The 25,067-nt window shown below is 31.5% G+C and overlaps 3 protein-coding genes across 10 annotated transcripts in view; all 3 read left to right on the top strand.

Moving 5' to 3' along the window:
* Positions 1-15: 15 nt before the first annotated feature.
* viaf (viral IAP-associated factor) lies at positions 16-1,613 on the top strand. The gene is made up of 5 exons (XM_076621159.1): positions 16-189; positions 417-552; positions 639-867; positions 963-1,171; positions 1,267-1,613. Exons 1-5 carry the CDS (start codon positions 187-189, stop codon positions 1,413-1,415), a joined length of 726 nt encoding a protein of 241 aa, XP_076477274.1. The 5' UTR covers positions 16-186; the 3' UTR covers positions 1,416-1,613.
* Positions 1,614-2,322: 709 nt separating this feature from the next.
* LOC117164699 (viral IAP-associated factor) lies at positions 2,323-6,534 on the top strand. 8 transcript variants are annotated; one of them, XM_033347937.2, is made up of 6 exons: positions 2,323-2,364; positions 2,659-4,216; positions 5,014-5,090; positions 5,150-5,279; positions 5,373-5,525; positions 6,230-6,534. In XM_033347937.2, coding segments are annotated over exons 2-6 (1,833 nt in total). In that variant the 5' UTR covers positions 2,323-2,364; positions 2,659-2,744; the 3' UTR covers positions 6,231-6,534. The 8 variants fall into 8 exon arrangements, 7 of the variants coding, with proteins under 7 accessions (XP_033203828.2, XP_076477270.1, XP_033203832.2 ...); XM_076621155.1 differs by lacking the exon at positions 6,230-6,534 and adding an exon at positions 5,709-5,997; XR_013059117.1 differs by lacking the exon at positions 5,150-5,279 and having other exon boundaries at positions 5,014-5,149.
* A 1,979-nt stretch (positions 6,535-8,513) lies between these two features.
* Positions 8,514-25,067, top strand: part of Task6 (TWIK-related acid-sensitive K[+] channel 6) — a 156,008-nt gene continuing 139,454 nt past the window's right edge. Inside the window, exon 1 of the mRNA XM_033347979.2 lies at positions 8,514-9,102. The gene's annotated coding sequence lies outside the window, so the exon portion shown is untranslated. The remainder of the gene's footprint in view (positions 9,103-25,067) is intronic.

Genomic DNA, 25,067 nt, shown 5'->3' with positions numbered 1-25,067 from the left:
AACAAGAGTACAGTTGCGTAGCGTATCTCATTGTAGCGAAACGTGATCAGCTGTTAATCACAAATATTCTAACATTAGAAGCGAAATCCATCACTTAACGATATTAACTCTATCAACCTGACAATTTGCATAGCGCAAATTAATTCTTTTGCACACGAAATAATATCTTAAAAAGAATCTTACATCATGGTAAGCACAGAAAAACTTTTTTAAATAGAGGTTATGTCATTTTGAACATTTCTGGTTCCTAATAAGGGATGCCATATATTGCAGAACAAAAATTAAAATAAATAATTAAATAAACTTGTAATGGTCGAAATGCAATAAAGCATAAGATAAAATATAAAAGATTTTCATATTATTTTTCAAGTTAGTTCTTAATATATAAACTAGTTAACCTAAATTTATTAACACAGCAAGATCCAAATGAAGATACAGAGTGGAATGACATTCTCAGAAGAAAAGGAATTATACCAGAGAAAGAGAAAGAAGTTACGGAAGATCAAATCGTTGACATTGTGGAAAATACTATAAATGAGAAAACTGGGCGTGGTAATTGAATGTTTATTTTATTTGTCTCATGTTGATACAATTCCAAACTAAAATTTATTAATCTAGATATTTCTTATTTCTTATAGCTGCCAATGATTTGGAAAATAAGACGCTAGATGAATTGGATGAACTAGAGGACGAAGAAGATGAAAAAGTTCTATTGGAATATCGAAGAAAGAGAATAGCAGAAATGAAAGAGTTAGCTAGCAAATCTAAATATGGTGAAGTTAATGAAATATCAGCAAAAGATTATGTTCAAGAAATAAATAAAGCAGGAGATGATGTTTGGGTTATACTTCATTTATATAAAGCTGGGTATATATAATACACCTCTATTCTTAGATATTACGTATCAAAATTCTTAATAGAGATATTAAGAGAAACTTATCTCTTTACAACTTTTGTTTTAGCATTCCCCTCTGCTCATTAATAAATCAGTATTTAACTAACTTAGCAAAAAAATTTCCTGCAACAAAATTTTTGAAAAGTATTTCTACTACTTGCATTCCCAACTGGCCTGATAGCAATCTTCCTACAATTTTTATCTACCACAATGGAAATATGATAAAACAAATTATTGGCCCAATAGAATTAAGAGGCATGAAATTAACTGAAGCAGGTATATATAATTGGAAATTTAATGAAAAATCTATTCTGGTAATTTGTCGCAATTCTATTGGTATTCATATAAACTTATTATATGTGTTATTATAGAACTGGAATGGATGTTAGGACAGGCAGAAGCTGTACCAACGAAAATTACCAAAGATCCCAAGCCAAAAGTCAGGGATGTCTTATTTTCTGTATTAAGGCATGAAAGTAATGACAAATATGACGATGTTGCTGATAGTAACGATTGGTAACCCTATTTATATTAGGTATTCACAGAAGCTGATCTACTGTTTGAATACTATTACTAAGCATGAAATATTTTATTTATTTCAATATCACACATATTTTATCACACACAACTCATCTTTAGTTACTTTTGAAATTTTATTATTATAAATAATCTTATTGTCACAATAAAATATTTTATTATCACATTATCAACTTAAAAATTATAATTTCTACCATTTTTCTACACCTTTATCACATTACACTTTTATAAAATATTACAATATTGTAGAATATAACACACAATCTACCTCCAAACGAAAAATTGCAAATTTAACCTTGTTTGCATTTTGAAGATTTGAAGAAGATTCTCAACAAAGCAACATAATTCTACACTATCCAAATTTCTCTTTTAAATAATATATATATTTAATTTAACTTACAAGAACGTATGGTGTGTGCCATTGTCGATACAATCTGCACTTCATTTCATGATCATTGTTGTTTCGAATTTCGAAGCCTTTGAATTTGAATTTCTTTGAATTTTTTGAATTTCTTGATGAATTTCGATAAATCTATATCAAAGATATAAAAAAAATAATAAATCAAAAGATACGAAGACTTAAAAATTAATGGAAGCTTACTGAAAAAAATACTAACCGCACGTACATATTTCTAATCCTCGGAAGTTTTAAGTTTTAATTTCTTAGGGATGTTTACATTCTATCGTTCAAGGACTTCTCAGGTTTCGTTCTTCTTATCTAAGCACAACTAAAGTTTCTTTATAGGATTTCATGGAGCGTAGTTTAGTTTCTGTCGCCAAACGGTACGGTTTGAAACGTTTCATATCTGTCACATTAGTTACATATATATTTTTTGTCGTAATAATCGGTATATAAGTGTTGGAAAGGTGATGGTGTTTGTATTTGTGATTACAGTGTTAAACATCGTTTGAACTATGGTCAGAAAAGCTAGGTAAGTTTTTTATGATATTCGGCTTATTAAAACAAAAAGCAACTATTTATCCTCTGACAGAAATATTTGCCATCGTTTTAATATTACAATTATCTTTTTATGCTTTCTTACTTATTTAATTAAAAAAAAATTTTATCTTATAATTTGTTCCTTTTCTATAATGCTTATTTTAAAGGATGTAATGAATTTATATCTTTTTTTGGTATTTATTTTCTATTACGAAACATAAAAACTATTTTGTTATAGAATTTCTGGTATATCTTTTTAATTGTTACTTTTTATTACATTTTTTAGCTATAATGAATAGTACAATATAGTCATAATATGTAAATGAAAGAGATGAAAAGATTCATTGGAATATCTAAACAATATTATTAAGAATGTATGAAGACCTAAGTAATTTTATCACATTTGACTATAATACCATTTGGAATATGCATAGTGAAAGTTCAGAAAATATGTACCAAAACACAGTTTTATTAGATATAATGCAGGATAATGAACCATCTAAAGAAATTAATACGAATGAAGAAAAAGATCATTTTGAGGAATTAAATAATTTTGAATCTGATAACATATTACATAATAAAATATCACATAATACTAGTACGAAACAAGACATATTAATATTGAATAAGACACATCGCACAGTTCCTAATATTTTAAAGAGTAGTTCAAGATCACATAGAATATCTGAAGTAGATGCAACAAAACCAAATTGCTTCTTTGAAGATATAGCAAAAACAGAGCAACAAGTTTTACTTGTTCCTGATGCAGCATCAAAGCATATTCAGTCTGAAAATACATTTGTTAAAGAAGCTAAATATAAAAAAGTATCAAGGAGAAGAAAACAAAAGTTTAGCTATGTGAACGCCTGGAACATTTGCTCCTTTGTTGACAAGGAGAAGGAAATATTGGATAAAAACGTTTGTATGTCAACAGAGATAGACAGTTCTGCACAAAAAAATAAGTTGAAGCATTACGCTAATAAGCAGGATAAAAGACAAGGAATATCTATTCTTAAAAGTGAACAAGAAAGACTTGTATCTTCAATGTCTGAGAATGTATTAACAGATTGTACCTCCAAAGGTCAGGCCCCTTCATCTTTGGAAGAAATTGAATCAGATAATTTTCAAGATTCAATTGATTTCTCAAGCAATGAAATATTTAATACATTTTATTACGAATCTTATGACAGCAATAAGTTAGATTGTTTTATAGGGTATACAGAGAATTCTGATGTTGCATATAATTCTTTTAGTTCAAAACATAGTGATTATCAGGTAAAAGAACTTGATATGAATTATAATGAAATAGATACATATGAGACAATGGCAGATTGGTCCTTAACAGACAATGAACAAGATGAAATAGATATTTCAATAAGAAAACCTGTAATGTCTCCAGATTATTGGATCGAAGATCTCTTCAGTGATAGAAAATCAAAATGTTCATGCTGTGATTATTCTTGCCATGAGGATTATGCTCCAAATTTGATTACAACTAGTGAAATTAATACTTATACAAAAGACAGACTATCAACAGAAATTTTTAATGATGATTCACAAGCTAATTTGAACAATACAGATTTATATACCTCGAATAGTACATACGTAACTGATAATGTTTTAAGTGAGGACAGCAGTAGAACATGCTCACCGCTTATTGACATTGAGAGCTCTTTGCAAATTACTGATGATATTGACTCAACGTTAATAAAATTTTTTAATTATTCATGTCAAAAAGATATTGAAGAAGGAATATCTAAACAATTTACATGTACACAAGAACAACAAGAAACATTACAAATTCAAGACAGCAACGAATATAAACATATTACAAAAAAGAACGAGTAAGTTAATTTTTTCATGTTATTTCCAGTAAGTGTGAAAAATTAAAAAAATATTCTTTTTCAAATTGCATTTTCAAAGCATTCATTGAATAAGCTGTATGGTATGAAGGAGTTTCGAAGATTTCTAGGTTGCCTTTATTTTTTTAAATGATATGTTATGCTTTTATATTCTTAATAGTAGAGCGGACATTTGAATTCGTTTGCATCAACGCGATATTACAATCGTCATATTTTTTACGTCTGTTCACTTATCATTCCGGATTGATTGTGTACATGCCACAAGACCACAATCATTCTTTGTTCCTTATCTCGCGCTTGGAATACACACTATAAGAATAAAAGAATTTCTAATAAATTTTTAATAACATAAGTGTAATAAAATGCAACAAATTGTATGTTACAAATGTGTATATATATATATAAAAAACCAGTAAAACTGTTTGAATATCTGCTATATCATTAGTAATAAAGAAATATAACAATTATTTTAAAAAATAAAGGTAATCTGGAAGTTTTCGAAAATCTTCAATCTATAGAGCAAAATTATCACTGTCTGATGTTACAGAAAATTATTATATGTTACGGTCTCCTCTGTATGACACAGTTTTTGCAAATAAAGTTTTTTCGTATTTCTAAAAATAACGAGCATTCAGGTTAATCAAACTTGGTAGAACATCTCGTCGTATATCATATATCATACTATAGCGATAGTTTTGTAAAAGAGATTTTTACAATGCAAAGACGCATCTAAAATTTTTGTTGTCTTAAATTTTGTATTTTATGAGATACACATGTAGGTTTCAGTGTTCATCATGTTTATTATCGTTCGCAAGCGCGCGTACAATGGCAATACATCAAGCTGCAGCGCATGGAGGTAAATGTACTATTTTATCCCCAATAAAGTATGGTGTTTGTCATCGAATTTCTTTTCAGGTATGTACATAATACTTTGCGAAAGTTGTGGTAGGCTTTTCAATCGAAAATATCATTTCAATAGGCATTTCATTCATTGCCACCGTATGAAAGAACCTTTCAATTGCGACATGTGCTTTAGAAAATATAGGTAAAAAAGGGAGACTAAGATGTATAAAGTTTCCGAATAAGAGCTTTCAAATCTCAGGATTTGTTAGATTTATTCATAGAAATTTGTTTTCAGACACAAGTCGTCTTTACTTCACCACTTAAAAGCAGTGCACCAGGTTCACTATACTCGTAGTCGTTCGTCAACATTCACTTGCGAAGTGTGCCAAAAAGTTTATAGCAAATTTGGTGCTTTTGAAAATCATGTGAAAACCCATAAAAACGCTTGGTAAGTTTAACTTACTGATATTTTCAAAAAAACAAATATATCTAGCAATTATATTACTATTTAAATATTTCAAAGTTATTAATCTAATTAAAGTAGATATTATTGAAATGTTATATTTATATTTATATTTATTTTTTATTTGCTGACGTTACCTTTTTGGAAATATTATTTTAATGCTGTTAGGATAGCGTTAGATGTAACTATAAAATAATTCTTACTACGATCTAATATAAGATAGCAGAAAAAGTAACTCAGATTATTTATATACATGGAAATATAATATTTTGTATCTTGGTTATTTTTATATTTTTTATTTGTTTATACATTTTTACTAGATTATATTCTGTTCTGTTATGTACTTATAATACCTTTATATGTATTCTTATTTATATCGACAAAAGAATAGCATTTTAAATTAACTACTTTTTTACATGTAATCGATACGAAGTGATACGTAAATTAAGATTATAGTATTATATAATCCAGATTTAACAGCCGTAATAAAATAAAAATTTTCCTTTTTCATTTTTGAGGCTGTTATGAAATGTTGAAATGTTTTATTTTTGTATCTGTATTTGATGAAATTGTAATACCTGAGATGTAAAAAATGTGATTGTAAAATTTGTAATAAAATACTTAACGTGAAAATGTTTTACTTGATAATGTATGTTTAAGTATAACAATAAATTGAATTTTATTTTCAGAGATACTTTTATTTCATCCAAATAAATGTAGCTTTGTAAACTCTATCAGAGTGAAAAATAATCTATGTGCAATACACGAAAAACGATAAAGAGAAACAAGTGATGACACATATATTATCAGATATTATAAAAAAGAAATTATTCTAAGTCAAATCTCTAATATTGTGTCACATAACATATACATGCATTAACATATATATTACATATATAGCATTTCAAACTCATTTTATTGAAGGGAAATGAATAAATTTTCGTTTTGTATTTATAAAAAATAAAATAAGAAATAAATGTCTAAATAATATAAATCGACTTAAAATATTTTTGTTCTTACCTTAATTCGGTAAGTAGAAACATTTCAATCAATAGTTGATCACAGTTTTCGCGATAATCATTTTGATATGTGAGAATTTTTACGTGAACCGACACGTTGATATGGATGTAATAGTCTATTACCCCATTATTAACTTTCCACCTAAGAGTGTTACCATGTATGCCATTAAAGAAAAGCAAAAAATTGACGTCGTAATAAAACCACGAATCATTTCGACGAAGAAAGGCATTTATTGAGTTACTATAAATCCAATGGTTTCAAGCTTCATTGATTTATCTTACATAATAAATAATGTAAGTAACAACATATATCTAATTAATTGACACAATTATTTAATAATTAAATTAGTTATGAGGTCATATTACAAATTAGGATGAAATAATTTTCACAAAAATATAAATTTCGATATAACAACGTAATATATTTATATAATAATAATAAAGTAATATATTTATTTCTAAGTTCAATAATAAAATTATAAATCTGCAAATTGTGAGAATTCAATACGTTATCATATGAATTATTAGATTACGTTGCATATGTTTTATTTAGTTTTTTCTCTTCAATGAAGAATAAGCAATACATATCTGCTTAATTTACATATAAATAATATCTTCTTACCAATAATAACAAAATAATATAAATAAATTGCATGGTATAACTGTTGCTACACATGATTAATGAAAGTATCTACTTCAAGATACTAAGAAATACCTTTTCATAACTACATGCTGGAGATTAGAAGAAAGAAATAAAATAAAAACTAAAAGCAGCTCCTTGTGGCTCACGATTCTAGTCACGGCGTCGTTCCTCGAAATATCGACGATTCCTCGCTATTTATATGTTGGCTTTCCCTCGTAAATCGTAAAAAGGTTCTGTCTCGTATACCTTAGAATATACCGACGAACGTACCGGCATGGCGCAATGGATAAAATACAATTCTGTCGGTTTTACCGCCGCGCAATTTATGCAGTTCAATTGAAAAAATTTTACCTACCCATAAATTTTCTGCTTTCTTTAGTCATTTCAGGTCTTAGAATAAGAATAAGTTCTTACATCATTTCTAATACCTATGACTCTTGTTTAATACACTGTTAATTTTATCTTGTTGATTAACACGTTGACATTTTCGTTGAGAAGAGTAAGCGGAAATGTTAAAGGTCTAATGATAAAGTTCATGAAATATTCTTTATTCTATGTTAAATTGTAAAGATTATGCAGGATATAAAATACTGTTTTTTAAGTATTAATCCATTGCACATTTTTAAATGACAGTTTGTTGATATGCTATTGAAATGAAGAATTAATAACGTGTCATTTTTTTAATAACTTATTTTATTACTTCGTATTGTTCATATGTAAAAAAGATGGCATATTAGCGCTCATAAGACGAACAGAATTATTCATAGAAATTACTCAAATACAAGAAACTGTAATACCAAAAGTAGGAGACATTAAAATTGCTTTTTATCATTTCCACAGATTTCTTTCAACTCTATGGAAAAGTTAGAGTTATTTTATCTTTCCTTAGTAATATAATAAAATTCTACTTCTTCCTCTATTCTTTATTAACATAATATAAATAAGCGAGATTTTTATTAACTAAGTATTCTACGTTTAATACAGAATCGCATCTTTTGATTTAGAACTAGCCAATTTTTTATTTTTTGAACAATCAAGTTGCCAAAATATATGTTTCCAAATCAATTAAAATTACATTTCATAGATCAAAAAATAAAATGAACGATACACTATTAACAGACCATTCGTAAAAGAAGGGAACAATCATCCATAATCAGGAGGAGTAACAGCGGTAAATCGTGGAGGGTGGTGCGCACCATAGTGAACCCGTTAACGAAAAGGGATAATACCAGTAGTGGCGCCGCTGTCGGTCAAAATTCGAACGAATGGTTGTGCCGGAACCGCGCAGATCGTCCTCAGTAGTTGCCCAGACGCTGTCACGGGCGTAGCTGGATGCTGGATTGTCTCTCTCTCTCGTGCGCGCGCGTGTCGCAGGGAGGTGCTTCCTTTTCTTCTTCCTCTTCCTCCTAACCTCGTCCTACTCGTCGCTTGTATCGGTCGACGAACAACGCCGTGGACGTCACGATTTTTCGATGCTGCGGATATCGTGCGACTCGGTCACCGGTTCACCATCTTAACGAGAAGAAGAAAAGGTGCCGGAGAAAAGGGAGGCCGACGAGGTTTCCTGCCGGTCGGTGAGAGAGAGAGATAGAGGGTGAGATAGGGGTTAGATAGAAAGGTAGAGTGAGGCAGTGAAAGGGGATTCGACAAGGAAAGGCAACCGAGAGAAACAACGAGAGACCGGTAAAATAGAGAAACAAAGATGGTGTGAGGGAAATAGACAAGTAACGAGGGGAATACGGGAGCAGCGAAAAAAGATTTCGGAAGGAAAGCTGTCCGGGAGGGGTAGAGATGTGTTGAAGTGTGTTCTTGTGTATATATATGGTGCAGTGCGGTGCTGTGCTCGAGAGAGAGAATGGCGTGGTCGGATTTCGCGTGTACCTCGCCGTGACGTGGAAAGGTAAGAATCCTGTCTAACCTTTATCTTTTTTCTTCTACGTTTATTTATAGACATCGTTTAATATTACGAATGTCACGATGTTTTGCGACCCCTATCGATTAGCCACAAAGATCGAGTTTCTTATTCGATTGACAGTGTACCCGCCGAAGCCGATAATTGAATTTGATTTGAACGATGATCTGTCTGTCGGTCAGTCGCCGGTACCGCGTGCGCCTCTATCGCCTGGCTTATCCTCTTTGCTACTACTATGGAGCTCGTTGGCATGCCAGACGGAATATCGTTCTTTCGTTCAATCATCTTTTTCTCGTGTGTGCCGCGTGACTTACAGATCGTCCACGTTATTTGTACAACGAGAAGTTTCGTTTTTGATTATGAACAGACTGCGGATGTTTATGCATTTGTAAAACGCACATGATACAAGCATAGTACTCGTAATATTTTGTGAATGAAATAAAATATATTAGCAAAAATATGAAATTAGAGGCAAGAAGATAATTGACACTAACAATGAGTAATAAAATTTAGCGTGGTCGTATTGTATTATAAATGATTCGTATTCTGATTGGTACTTGTCGTCTCTACCGGAAGTGTTATATTGTGTTTCGTATTTCGCGCGATATTAAACTTGTTAATTGAAAAATTGAAATATCTTTAGATCTTTAATGATTTTCTTTTTCTATTTGTTAATATAATATGTTAATGTATATATGTTAATATAATTTGTTAATATAATATGTTAATATAATGTTTAATATAATCATATACAATAAAGTCCACTCTATGTTTGTATTTAATGTATAATAATTTGTCGAAAATTGGAAATATTGTTCGATATTATGATCAGGGAAAACTGAGTTAAAAGTGTTCATATTTATATGCGCGTAGTATATTGAAAGATATCAGAAGTTTCATTTTGGATTATGCATTCCTCTTACACGTTGTTTCAAAATGGAAGATATATTGTTTAAGTTCGTTCTTGTCGCAGTAAAAACTTTTGTATTCAAATTTCACTTCGTCATATTACACTCGATGGGTTAGGTTGTGTTATTCTATGCGATGTGTTATTCTTAAGCAATAATGTTGTTACTTGTAATTATTAATTAGTTCAACACATTACAAGTTAAGAATTACAATTGCATTTATCAATCGAATATTTCAAATTGGAATACATCAAAGTTGAAATGAAAATAAAAACTGGATAAAAAACAGCTTATTTTTAAGAATAAATAAAATATTATTATAGGTTATAAGATGAATTACTATAAGATATTTTGCTTTGTATCATTATTAAAAATTACAATAACAAAACTGTTGGTATATTTAGAAATTGAGATTACTGACATAACTTGAGGTATACATACATAATATAAAAATTGTTCTGTTTTGACCATGAGATAAACTTCCATTTTAGTTGAACAAGGTGGAGATAGAAAGTAGTTTCAATGCTCCACGTGTGGTGTAACTCGATCCCATATGAGTCATATTGTGAAATGGTCTGCGATATTAAAGCTATCACACTGTATTACTTACAAAATGGTGAAAACACAGTAGCCTTGTTGGGAAGGAAAGTACTTGTCTGCTAGTTTTACGGTTTTAATTTCAGTGCATTATGATTAGTTTTCCAATAAAGTTTGGTATTTATGATATTCTTTAATTCTTCTTTTCCATAATTGAGTAAATAATAGTGTAAATAAGGTTTTGTTTATTCCAACCTTTCTTCTTTTATTCTTCTATTTTAAACGTTTCTTTGTATAATTTGAAATTTTCCACGAGAAACATTAACATTCATTATAAATTCAATAGTTATAGCAATTAAAATTTTTTTTAAAAAGAGAATCCATGACAATCACTACTGTAGTATCTACTTTACTTCGAAATTGAAACAACCAATTAGTACACTATATCAAAAGGATGAAACCAAAATTGAGGGCTGAAATTATAGTTTTTGAAATATCCTTAAAAATCTAGAATACAAAGTAATATATTTTATATGGACTAATGGCTTATGAGAATTGACTTCATTATCAACGCCTCTTCAACTTATTTTAATACGTTCCATCCGTAGTCCCTCTGGTAACTCCATTACAGATGTCAACATCTCGGACGTATTCGCATATGTTCTAAACTACGTCCAGGGATGCACCCTAACTGCGTTATCACCATACGCTGACTGGCCGTTTGTGACGTTGATAAGCACGTGTCAAGCATAGGTTGTGGCACCGAATCGGGAAGCTTGTTAGACAGGTCTTCGTGAAGGATTCAAAGCATCTCATCGTAGATGCTTTTAGTGGGCCTGAACGAAATTGCGCGTCCCTTCAACCGAAGGAAAATCGAGTTCTGTTTAAAATTACATTGCACTTTGACATAGCCATTTACAAACACACGATAAACGAAATCTAAAGAGGTATGTTTGTCATGTACCAATTTACCTTTCGCTCTCATCGTATTGGTACGATGGGCACTTTATGTTCGAAATTGTTTCTTACATGGATATTTGGTTTTATCACTTGTTGTTTTATAATAATAGAAACGATATTTTCGGGAGATTTGTCTTAAATAATTCTTTTGTACTGAAGGATTTATTTAAACATTATTTGAAGTACATACGATAATTTACTTACTGTTTATATCGTTATGTTATGAACTCACATGCAGGAGAAGTTTGTTCTTAATATGTTCATAACATTAGCATGAACTTTTTTTAAACTTTGTTGTACGAGGGGATGTATCGAACCACGAAAAAAACAGCTTTGAACCTATTTTAATATTGCAAAGAAGGATATATTTTAAGAATCTTAAAATAAACCGATGGTGACCTTGGTTCTATATACATGTTAAGTTTGTTCAATAGAACTATTGAAATATTGTATTTGTTAACATGTTCGTTGTTTCGGGCCTCAGTCGTGCGTTTCACTTGAAAGTCATGTGGAATTTGTTTCCAGAATTTTGAGTTAAAATTCATTTCAAGAGAGAGGATAATATTCTAAGTGGTATCAGACTGCGTACGGTCAGACAGCAGTAGTTCGAGTCCAGTATGCAGTAGCCAACTTTAATCGTTACAAAGTACCGTAAATAACACGCAGGAACAGGTTAATAAAAGTTTCAAACGTATCCATACGTATATTACATAGGTACAATACGTCGAGTTAGATTGATGGGAAAAATTCACGAAATAAAAATCACGTTTTGTCACATTTGCGGCGCTTCGCTGCGAAAAATTGAAAGAATGCTATCGAAATCGAAATTGTTTCTCGTTCACTTTAAATTCACTATTTTCCGTTTAATTCAGGGGGTTGTCGTTGAATCGCGTGGGTTAAATAAAATCGAAATTTTATTTGTCCACGACAAAATTGTATTTGAACAAAAAATCTACCATGCCTCTTGTAGCTACCTTGTTTTCGCTTTTCCACTTTCGAATTCGATCAACCGTTTCCCTCTTTATCCTTTTATATCTACTGTTCGTTGCCTCGTATATACTTGGTATATACTGGAAGAACTTCGTGCATCGAAGTTTCACAAGGTCCTGTTTTAAAAAATGGATATAGACTCGTTCAGATTAGCTGAGTTACTTGAATTCGAGTAGCTCGAATTTTGTCTTAATATAAGTCACGTTGGTTGGTCTGAAGTCGTTCCTGTTGAAGTGACCTAAGTTCAAGTGGAGAGCTAATAAAAAATAGGCACAGTATAGTAAAATAGAAGCGCTCATAGTGAAAGTGATACAAGCGACGAAACTTATAATTCCAGACTTTTGGTTTGGTAATGTATATTTTCCTACATTTATCTTGTTCTAGGAAAAAGATATTCTCCTACTAATATATCCCATATATTTTAGAATGTCTGTAGACAAATTTAGTGATTTGTATAATATGAAGGAACATAAAATTTCGAGAAAGGTCGACTTTGTTTAATAAACCGATATATTTCAAGATGTACCTAACCCAAATATTATCATTGTAAATAATATTACGTTATCAAGAAACTGTTGTTTCTTTCAAGTCAAGAAATATTCGAAAATATCTCAACTTCACCTAAAACTTGGACAAATATTTCAAGTTTACATCGTAATAGAGTGTTTCGAATCATTCAAATTTAAGCTGCACGAAGTCAAGTAGTTTGACTAATGAGAACAAATGTAGAAACGTAGAAGGATGTTCCGGAGTAAATAACAGCTTCACGGTGTGCAGTAATAGAAGGGTATCAAATTGCTTGAATTTAGGTAACTTGACAAATGTAAGGCATTCCAATAAATTACGTAGGAGGCGGCGGTATGTTAGGCAAGACGATGAAAAATCTCGAAGATCGCTTTGAAATTAGCTCGTAGATCTTTCCTCCATCATGTGCCACTCTGGATTCCCTTGAATGGTAACCTCTCTTGATATCTCCGTCTTTATCAAAACTTTCTTTCTAAATGAGTACGCCCATATTTAGAGGCCACGTGACTACAGAGCTAAATTGCGAATTCTTAAGACGAAGGAAAAAGTAAGTAAAAGTTAGGAAAAAGTTTATATCGATTTTGATAAAAATGTTACACGAAAAAGTTTTGCTCGAGAAGTAGAAAAAATTATGAATATATAAGATGCTATCGAAAAGTGGCTTTCTTTCAATAACCAACAAAGAAATCCGCTTAGTGTAAGTCTTAGTACCTTTTAAAATAAGGGGTTGCGTCTTACTGATGTATACATCTACATACTTGTACAAGATAAATCTAATTTTTGCGAGCTGCTTCTGTGTCCGTAATTTTTATTAGAGATATTATATCATTATCATGTGTATTTAAATTTTAAAAAAGTTTACTACTTAAATTAATCCAAAGTTTGATTATTCTTCTATATCGATGGACAGCTCGATTAAAAAAGAGACAATGTTGTAAAATGTTTGATCAACGTTTTCACGCGTAATCCTTTGTAATTTTGTTGTAACGTTTAGTCGTGGAGGGGAAATTAATTTTTAAGTCCTCTTTCCAGCGAGGCGACCGCGGCAGGTCACTGGTCTTATTGAAAAGAACTTACGTTAGAAAAATAGTTTGCAGAGATTATCGTGCGTTGTTGTAAAACTTTACTTTCGTTATCAAACTTTCTTTAACCGTGTTGAATTCAAAACGGCGGCTATCCTTTGAACATTATTTCCATTCCAAAAGTTTCGTCACTGTTGTTAACCAACACGGATGTTTAGCTTACCTCGAACATATTTTCCTTGGTAATCTTCTAAATTTTCAACGAACGCTCGCATTTTTTCTAATGATTCTGATAAAAAGTTGCAGTTTCTATTTATGTTGAAAGAGAGAAGATATACGTTTTACGTTTCTATTCTTTTTCATAACGTAAGCAACTATTTTTAATACATTTTTTTTTAATTACAATTAATTTTTCGTAATATAATATTTGTTCCGATAGTAGTATTTATTTAATTGTCACCTAGTATTGTTCAGTCATAGGTGACGCTTTGGATTAGATTTAAGGGATCCATTTCTTTCATTTTTAATATATAAAGTAGATTTTTTGTATGAAATATATTGACATAGATATACTATTAGTTACAAAAATGTATAGCCATTGCGAGGTTATGAATAACCTCCGAATTTAATCTATCAAGCGAGGACTAGTTGCGATAAAATGTTGAATGTGATGAAAGTCAAATATTGACATGTTTGTGAAATCAAATTTATGTTTTGATCATTTTTGACTTATGATGTTCGTCCAAAATTATGCGGTTTATCTTTCTAGGACATACATGCTTTAAGCTCCTTTGCTGCGTGAACATTAAAGAGGTTAAACCTCAACTAATGAGGTTACTGATCCACATGACTCTGTGTGCAAGAACATACTTAGTTTTTTACCTAAATACACAAGTTTCTTATCCTGTGCGGTTTAACAGTTATTTGTTGCTAATGATCATCTTTGTAACAATTAGTATAATATTTCGTGACGCAGACGAATAATTGAATATTATTATTCACTCATTTGATATCCTTTAAATTAATAATTTTATGTAGATATATATTCAGCTATAATTTGCACATATTTTAAACGAAGCAGATAGATGCAACATTGAGCTTTATGGATTATTGAACTAGAAAATTCTGATTGAATGTTATCGCGTATTTATCAGTTATAGTTGCGTTCTATCTGTATCAATATTGCATGGATCATACGTATATTCGGCACAATTGTATCTCGAATTTAATTACGAAATTCATATACAACGAGAGAACATTGCAGATATTGTACATATATAATATAAACTTGTCCTTTATTTTTTATTCCAAACAGCTGCAACTTTATTCTTCCCGTTTTTATCATACTTCAAAATTAAGAAACTTTTTCGATAGGACAGAATAGTAAAAATTTTGTCTATGGCATAAAACAGAATCGATGGATGAATTAACTTTTCTTTTTACTGAAAGCAATATCTGTGCTCATAATCAAATATCCGTTAGAGAATAGAGAAGCTTGCTGTTACCATGAAATATAAAATATAAATTTGGTTACTTGACGGATGCTATTTCGAAAATTGAAAAATGGCAAACAAAACTGAAGGCAACGTGGAATATACGTAAGACAGATTGATCGTTGACACAGCTTGTACCGTGTAAACTGGCAGTGAATTGATATTTACTGTCTACGAGACGGTAGCAATAGTGGAGTCATTCTGTTTGACGAGCACCTTTGTTCTATCGGTCCACAAACAGCCGAGCTATGTCGAAAAGGGGTAGAATTTATAAACGATGAAATAAGTGAAGCGCACGGACAGTCTCGAAATTCGCTGTTGAATTGTACTTAACACAGCTCGTCCAAATAAATGTAATTCTCAACTTGGCATCGTGCCTCGTTTGTATGCAGCCATAGCCGTGGAAATGAAAAAAAAAGACGGTTGGATGTACGTTCGTCACATCGTCTCTTAAAGATGTCGAAATTTTATACGTCCGAATACTTAGGCGATTAAGAATAATTTGCGCGACGAATACGTTCTTGTAGTTTCAGAAGCTTTCACGCAGATCGATCCATTCCCACGTTAAATGCGATTAATCGCCTGTTGAGAATCGTGCAGCTCTTTTGTTCCCTCTTTGAGTTGGTTTGACCTTTTAATTATGTAGTATAGCTTTTTATTACGTGAGCCAAACAATGTCAACCAGGAGAACATTTTAACAGGACGTAAAAAGAATATTAGTTGCACAAGGCCAAAAATTTTTAATTACGGAGGGCTAGGTCGCAACTTTTAGGGTTTATACATTTTTTACTATATCGTAACATAACTAATTCATTACCTTACGTCAACATAAGTTACTTAAAAGAATTATTAATTTTAATTAAACATTTATTAAATAACTTACATTGTTTACAAATTTTTGTATTGTTTCTATGATAAAAATCACTGTTGGAGGTAATTTGTTTTAAGGAAATACTTTCTGTACTATTCTAATATTTACAAAATAGTTAAATATGATTGAAATGCATGGATATAAAGTTTCGTTACGGGTTACGAATAAATCCACTCGGTTAAAAAATCGTGTGGTTACAAATGGTGTGATAGGCGTCTATCAACAGACGTATTTGCTGTTTTTTTTTCTATCTGAATAAAGCTGTTTCTCATTGGTATCCCTCTATTTCGAGCTTATTCTTCGCCATTCCTTTCGTTCTAACGTCATTGGGTCGTCAGGTGCATTCGTTATGTCGCTTGAACGACTTGTCGTTTCACAATCGATGGATCGATTCATACCAAACGTGATTAATGAACATTCGACATCGAATTTGTAGTGACCTATATTTTTAGCATTACGCCGAATGTATTATATAAAGTGCATTTTTCTTTGTTCTCTTGTTCTTCTACTATTTTTTAGTATATTCGTTCATTATTTTCAATATATGTGGTTACGATATTTCTTAAAAGACGTTAAGAAAAAATGTGTTAATTGCTTATGCAATCTTTTATTCAAAATGCTGTGTGTTAAAGAATTTTTAATTACCAACTTTTAAAAATTTGTGAAATGATATTTTATCGATATTTTTGATCAGTTTCGTTCAACTAATTTTGTAGCGAATATTAGTTTCAGTAGAATATTTGCATCAGAAGTTAGTAGATGTGGTTGGTCTAGCGAAAGCAATGTCTGATCAGATGCAGTCCGCTACCAGTTGTGCCATTTGTCTCTTTCTCTTACAATCGACTATTTTGTTATCTCTTCCTCGTATTTCAATCGTGTAATCGCTTATAATATATTTTGATCATACTTTTACGAATAAGAGCGTAAATTGATTAGAAAATTATTCCAAACAATTTTATACGAGAGCACAGATTCATCAAGTTACTTTATTGCTTGTTTTATGGAGGGATTAAAATTTTCCCTGCGATGAACTTTGAAAGCACTTTTAATACACCGGGGTTAAAAAACAAATTTATTCGTTGTTATGAATATATCAATAAGAAATTTCTTTTGTCACAGTAACGAAATCATTGTTTTATTACAATCCACAGAATAATTATCTCATTATATCATTTTTGATTAAATTAGATTCCGTGGACGATTTTAATATACTTTAACTCATAATTCGCATAATATTTTATATAAATTGCATATTATTTTGTACTTTTTTATTATAAGAGGTTCTAGAATAAACGACGTAATATATTTAAGTCAATCTCGTTCGCGCAGAATGTATGCTTTTAAATTTTCTTGAATCTCACATTTATAAATTCTGTCAGATCCTTCGAGCGAAAACAGATATGGAAGTTGTTGCAAATTAAAATAGGAAATAAAATTTCAAATCTTAATCACATTTTTAACCTGCAAGGACTAAAAGATCAACCTGTAGAATTGAAATTGATTTATCTATATTAATTTTTAATTGTGTGGTCACAGGAATCTCTGGTTAAAGTTAAATATTCATCGGACTAAGTGTATTAATGTAATTTTTGCAATTGACACGTTTTTGTTATTAAATAATATTCTCGAGAAATATTTTCGTGCGATTTTATCCTATAAAATTCTAAGATTTTATTCTATAAAATCTAGAATTCTTTCAGGCTGATATCGTTAAATAAAAATAAATAGTATCTACATGTAAAAAAATATGCGAATGAAAAATGATGTTTAAATTCACAAGGGACAAGACTTGATATTCATTGCACTGTTACAAAAACGAATACTAAAGATTTTTCAAAATTGTTTGCAAAGAAAAATGCAAAGACCGACATTCCATTTTATGCGAACTGTATTAAAATGATATAACTACTAATAATATAACTAATGATATGTCTACTTCTTGATACAACCCAAGTAAAAGATCTAAAGTACTCGAATATTTCATATGTTATAAGTTAAGAAGAGTCTAAAGTTTCTGGTTCGATACTTCTAAATATTATGACATAAAAACATTTTATGTATAGTGGGTGCTGGTTGTACGAGTCTATTAAGGCTGTCTCACACAATATATTCATTCGTGTCTCTCTGAATTACCTTTTGGCAAGGCTTTGTACCTCCATGTAGGAAGGGTGTTATCGCGGTTGAAATCCTGCCAAAGACACGGTTCAGTCGATTCGGTTACAACGCCGTGACGGGATCCAATGTAATATTTTCGAAAATATGATGTACAAGGAAGGAGGTATTCATTGGATACGGAAACTCAACCATTGAAATGGCTTGATTAACCATCTTACATTGCATTGCTTGGATTTTAACACGTCTAATAGCTCGTCCGATTCTCTCTTCTTGTTTCGCGTTCGTTCAATTAGGGACTCGTTCTTTTGACTTGCTATCAAGTCTACAATTATCGGGCGATGAGCTGCGGAGTCATTTGCATAAAATTTCTGGTAAAATTCTGTCGTAATCTCTATATGAATCGGGATCTTCTGTTAAAAAATTTCTATTAACAGACTTCAATTGTAGAATTTGATAACCTTTGTAGTAGAATTCCTCCAAACCCTTTAACGGTAAAATTCTCAAAAATAGAAAATTTGATTCGTTAAATAAAATAAATGATTTTTATGAATATAATCGGCGTTTGAATTAATATATCGGTAATCTAAAATTAAATTGAGAAAGAATCTTACGTTCCACTCATTTTTATTCCTTGGAAACATCGAAATGCGGGAACAGAAATAAGAAAAACTAAAAAGGAGTCTAGAGAAGCTTTTTCGGATTACGTCGAACCATCCCCGTGAACCCGTGTTCCGAATAGAACTTATTCTGGGCACAAATTGAATGTTTGTCATGGTTTAATCGACTGTAAAAATCCTTGCATTGCTCGGACCACGGAAAAATCATTGCCAAATTATCCGCGATTCGTGCGTTATGTGATTGTAATTCCGTGCCAGCTTCTACTATTTCCACATTGAGGATATCATTACACATGTGTGTCGGCGCTTTCAATCTCGACACCTCGTTCTAGCATCAGCTACGTGCCTGCAATTCTGTCACTGAATCAGCTACTTCTAGTACATATACGTGTGTGTGTGTGTATGCGTGTGAATGAATTTGGTTGTTGATTAAGGTAATAAATATTGAGACTGAAGACCTACGTTTCCTGTATATTGGATATAGATATTTCTGTATATAATATACGTATGAAGAAAATCTTTGGTTGTTCGTTTGACGAATAAAATTTGAGCAACATATGTTTTCCGGTATTAAATAACTTGTTTATTCATGTACTAACATAATGAAGGCCACCGTTGTACTATCTATTTGGCTTTTATTAATATAGTCTGGATCAAACACTATGGTGTATTTACAGTATGCAAGTAGGTTATGGTCAAATAGGTCAATTATTAATGATTATAAGGAAAGAAAAATTTTTTGTATTTATTTCAATTAATAATAGTTAATAATAATAACAGTTAATTAATAATGATATAAGGTATATTTAAAGGTAAACTCCTCATACTTTAATTCTGAATCTTGTGGATTTCTACGTTGAGATTTAATTTAGTCTTAAGGTCTTTTGTTACTTTTTAAGTAACATGCTTGTAATATAACTTTTGTCAAGTACATCTCACAAGAGAAGGAACGTAAAATAATACACGATGCCAGATTTCTATAGAAGACTTGTTGGGAATCTACAGTTCCCATTGAGGGAATATTTTTTAAACTTTTTAAAATGTCTACCTTTCTCCTTTTTTAAACTTTTACTGTTTTTACTGTTAAAACCCCCCTATCATGAATTTTAAATACTGTTTAGTCAGTCCTCATCCGAATTGAAATTCCCGTATCAATTTCAGCGCTTCGAAAGTAGTAATTTAATTTCCTGCCCGTTCGCTGAAAATGCAGGGGAACATTCTTCTTCGCATTCAATTAATACAAAGCACGCTATGTTGCGGAGATCACTTTCGTGAAATATTCAAGAAACGCGTATTATCGTAGGTTCCCGAGACCGAATATCTGAGTACTATGGCACTGTTGCCTATAGACATATATTCATGATGATTCTAGATGGTAAATCGAGCATATACTTGTCGAGGGATGGTAGAAGTAATACGAGCCAAGGATTTGTTTCTTTCATCGTGTATGCGTTTGGCATACGTGTGCATGATTATCGATACATTCGACTTCCGATATTATTGAAAATAGAACCGTACCAGTCTCTGCCTTATGATTCCTGCATCTTATATTTTCAGGACAAATTCAAACAGAAGTATATCTTATGAGACGTCCTTTTTATTATATGGAACGCGATCACATGCATATTATGACTCTTGCAACTATCGATCCCTTTGTATCCTTTTATTTATTGTATTAGGTTGATCGGAACTTCTGTTGGCTCTGTTCTTTCAAAGGAGGAGGTCGTTTGTTTGAACTTAAATTTTTATTAACTAGTCTTCCATATAATATTTCTACTTATTAGGCAATTCATTCATCTCATTGCCGTTGAATTTTTCATTTATATCATTTCAGTTCACTTTTAAAACATCGCAGCTTGAAAATAACCGAAAAAGGTGTCTATGATTTTTACAGCTCGGATTTTTACGTGAACATATGCGTTCCAGATGTAGAAATTTTAATTTCTATTACATACGTATATTATTGTTTCATTAATTCGTCTCTAAATTCCTTTTACGATTGTTAATATATTTATACATGTAGTTGCCTCGTATATTACAGTTTTAAAATACGTTATATGAATACTTTTAGATAATACAATTCGCAGTTCAGTAATAAAACATGTTTTAATTAAATAACGTTAAAATAAATGAAAGTAAGGAAATTAAGGTATTCAAGCATAAATAACGTATGAAATATAATCCTGAAATTTACATGCAATTTAATAAATACATCTTTCTAAAATACTTCTCTTGAATCTCATTATTTTCTTCCGTATTTCGAATAAATACGAATTAAATGTTTAAAAATACAGCGTTTCGCGTTTTAAACAGATTTGCCAACTATCCGCTACATTTCGAGTTATTTTCATCGCACCTGTCTTACATTCAGCTTATCGCGAAAGTTCTCACGTTAGAACGAATCAGCGTAGATCGTTCTCACCCGCGAGAAGCGTTTCGCGAATTAACCACGAATTTCTCGGGAAAAGTGGAACGAGGATTTACTTGTCCGCCAGATAATATCAGCAGCGAATCGAGCGGGATTTATTTAGAGTCGACGTGTATGGTATAAGGAAAGAGGAAAATAGTGGAAATGGATGTTGGTTGAATTATGGATAAAATAATTTTGCCACGTTCTGTTGGTTCGTGGACCAATTATAATTGATGATAATATTAACAGAAATAAAGTTTCGAGTAAATTTACTGCTGTATCGTTTAAAATAGAAACAACGAGATATCAAAGTGGCAGAAATTTTACATGAATTTTTATTTGAAAGTAAAATTCTGACGAAAGATCTGTCTTTTTCGGGACACGAAATATTTTAAATAAATTGTTGGTCATTTCTCACGCGTAGTGTCACTGTTTTTGGAAGAAAATTGTCTGTACCTTTATTACTATAATTCATTGGTTGTTTTCTCAAATAGAGATGAGATGGAAATGTAACGTAAGGAAAGCTCTAGGAAGGAAGTACAATTTATATAACGCAATAAGGTTCACTGTTCTTGTTTGAAGATAAATTAAAAATCATTCAGATGAAGGAAATGCCTTTTTCTTATTGGAAAGGAGACTGTCCGATGTTATTTTACATGAGAATAGGATTCCATACTATGAGAGGTGCTATCTCTTTTTCCAATCTCTTTGATTGAATATTCTAATATTGTAACTTCGTGTCGATATCTTGTGGAATTTAATGTTCTCGGTGGTTTGATCCTATGGCGAAAATGGAATAATACGTTTAAGAAGCTTGAACAAGTTTGAAAAACATTCTTACAATATTTTTTCAAGGATATCTTAGGATTTTTAACACTATTTCTTTTGAATTATATTTCTCGCAGCTTGTTGAAATTACTTTATGGCTTAGATTACATTATATCAAGCTTTAAACAACTTAAAAAGATTTCTTTTATATGTTTTCAAGAATTTGCGAAAATATTTCTATCATTTTTTTAATTAAATTTTTTAGAACATTGTCATTTTGCGTTTATAACTTTTTCGGAACGGGATTAAGGATTTACATAATATTGTTCTTTAATTATACCATTAAAAATTTTTCAAGAACTGAATTTATGGGAGGTTTTTTTTCTTTTAAGACTGAGAAGTTTATTAAAACGCCGGGTAAAGTGAACCAAGAGTCACCATTTTCTCAATATTCCTCAACTCTGTTTTGCCACAATATTTTAAAGTAACGATAAATATTTTCGTGGAAAAATACTATCTTGACTCTACCACCGCTTCTTACGAAAATGTATTATAGTGGAAACTTCCTTGGGTAAACTTGGAAAATAATCTCACTGTTTTGTTCAATAACTGGAACACTAACGAATTTGAATTGTTGGTAAAGCAAAGTTACTAGTTTCAGTTCTTTCCAGGTTAATGCTACGGAAACTTGGAATCCCCTTGCGTTTAGTTTGATGCGTGATTCCGAAGTTCGTAATTATGGGCAACTTACACTCCGCAATAACATTCCGGTATACTAACAACGGCAGAGTCAATAACGTTTCACTATGGGCTGCATATCTTGATTTATACGTTTGTAATGTTACGTATAATTTACTTACATTTCTCTGAATATATGAATTTCTCAGTGGAATGCGGTTAAGCAAAGTTGTTTCAGCATTTCTTATATTTTCTACAGAGATAAAATTGTAATTTAAAAATCCTAAATAGGTTCTTCATCTTTCGAATAATTTATATTTAAAACGATATTTAAAATATTTCCATCTTTTTATTCTTATTTCTACTATGTTCTTTTTTTTCTTGTCAATAACGTACTTCGATACAAGAAAGTTTTGAAATTTTTATTTGGGGTAATGATTCCGAGCTAAATTTTGTTGGACTTTCCAGCTTGTCTGACCATGCACACCCCTTTTCACTTACGCTTTACTCTGCCTCTTGTTCTGTATATTTCGTTACGATTATTAATTTCGTTATTTTCCGTTACTATTTCTTTACATGAATGTCATTGCAGTTTTTGAATTACAGAGTGACGATCAAAGAGATTAAACACATTCAAATCAGTGTGTGAAAATAGGAAAATAAGTAAGACCAAGGTATTAAAGTAACTTCGCGGTATCACATGTTATTAGAGAACAATTGTTAGATAAATCAAATACATATTTAGTGAAAACTAATCAAATGTTAAAGATGGTTAATTATTGAGTCTTATTTATATAATAATTGTTTGCTCAAATACTTCGATACTTTGAATATGTATATTAACGAATCTTCATTTGGATTACACATTGTCGTTATGCAATAGAGAAGACATTGACTAGTGCAAATACGATTATTACAAAATTTGACAAGTAACCGTGGTAATTAGATACTCGAGAAGCTAATGACAATGATCCTAGGTTCAATAACGAATCTGCGGTCAACGGGATAACAGGATGCTCTTTCTTCCAAAGCCCAAATCGTACTCGACTTGCTTGGCTACTGTGGAAGTATAACTAAACTAACACTTTGTTAAAACGTGGAATATCCACCGAGCGTAAAGACGCTAAGTAACTTGCTAATACGACCTCATGAGAGAATGACTTTCCGTCGCGATGATGCCGCAGAGGAAAACTATGATGGGGTGTGTCTAAGGACACGAGATCATCGGATTCGTCGAGGATAGCCTTCGTTCAGAAAGTGAGGGAAATTGACGTTGCTGTTAATTGGTCAATTTCCATGTTGGTGGCTATAAAAGGATGCTAGCCGTCCTTGAGGGAAGGTTGCTAGCGGGAAGCGTCGTTCGTTGAAAAATAGATCTCCCCTAACTTCCCGTAGTTGGAACAAAGACTGTTTGTCTGTTTGAAGGACTTTAGGTAACTAGATCTTAATGTTTATAACTGCCCTCAGGCTAGCTGAACATGTACTGTGGAGATGCGTCGGCATCTGGTAACCATCATATCCGAAGAATAAGGTCTGCGTATGGCGAACCACGGGACAGAAACCGTTGGAATGTTTACTGTCGCGTGTCGCTACAAATATTTCTTTTAAGGAGAGCTATAGAATTACTCCATACTTTTGTTAGACAAAGCGTTCATCCCCTGACCGCGGTTCGTCGACTGGTTGTCGCCTCGAGCCCAAGCTCATTATCACAACTCTCGAACAAATACAATCGGATCGAATGACGACAATTGTTTAATTACGCCTATGATAGAATCTAGATTACGGTGTTAAGGGATTTTCCCGAAGTTCCAAAGGAAAGGCTCCTTTCATCTCCGACATATATATATATGTCGGAGATGAAAGAACACCGAAGTCTTTGGAATTTTGATTAATCCCGCAACATTGTAACCTAGAGTCTACTATAGCTGTAATTAAACAATTGTAGTTATTCAATCCGATTGTAATTGTTCGAGAGTTGTGATAATGAGCTCGAGGCGACAGCCAGTCGCCGAACGTAGCCGCGGTCACGGGATGAACGCTTTGTCTAACAAAGGCATGG

This window comes from Bombus vancouverensis, chromosome 8 (genome assembly GCF_051014615.1).
Source record: "Bombus vancouverensis nearcticus chromosome 8, iyBomVanc1_principal, whole genome shotgun sequence".
In the NCBI taxonomy this organism is placed as follows: domain Eukaryota; kingdom Metazoa; phylum Arthropoda; class Insecta; order Hymenoptera; family Apidae; genus Bombus; species Bombus vancouverensis.
Note: the sequence above shows the minus strand (reverse complement) of the source record. Positions and strands in the feature narration are given on the sequence as shown.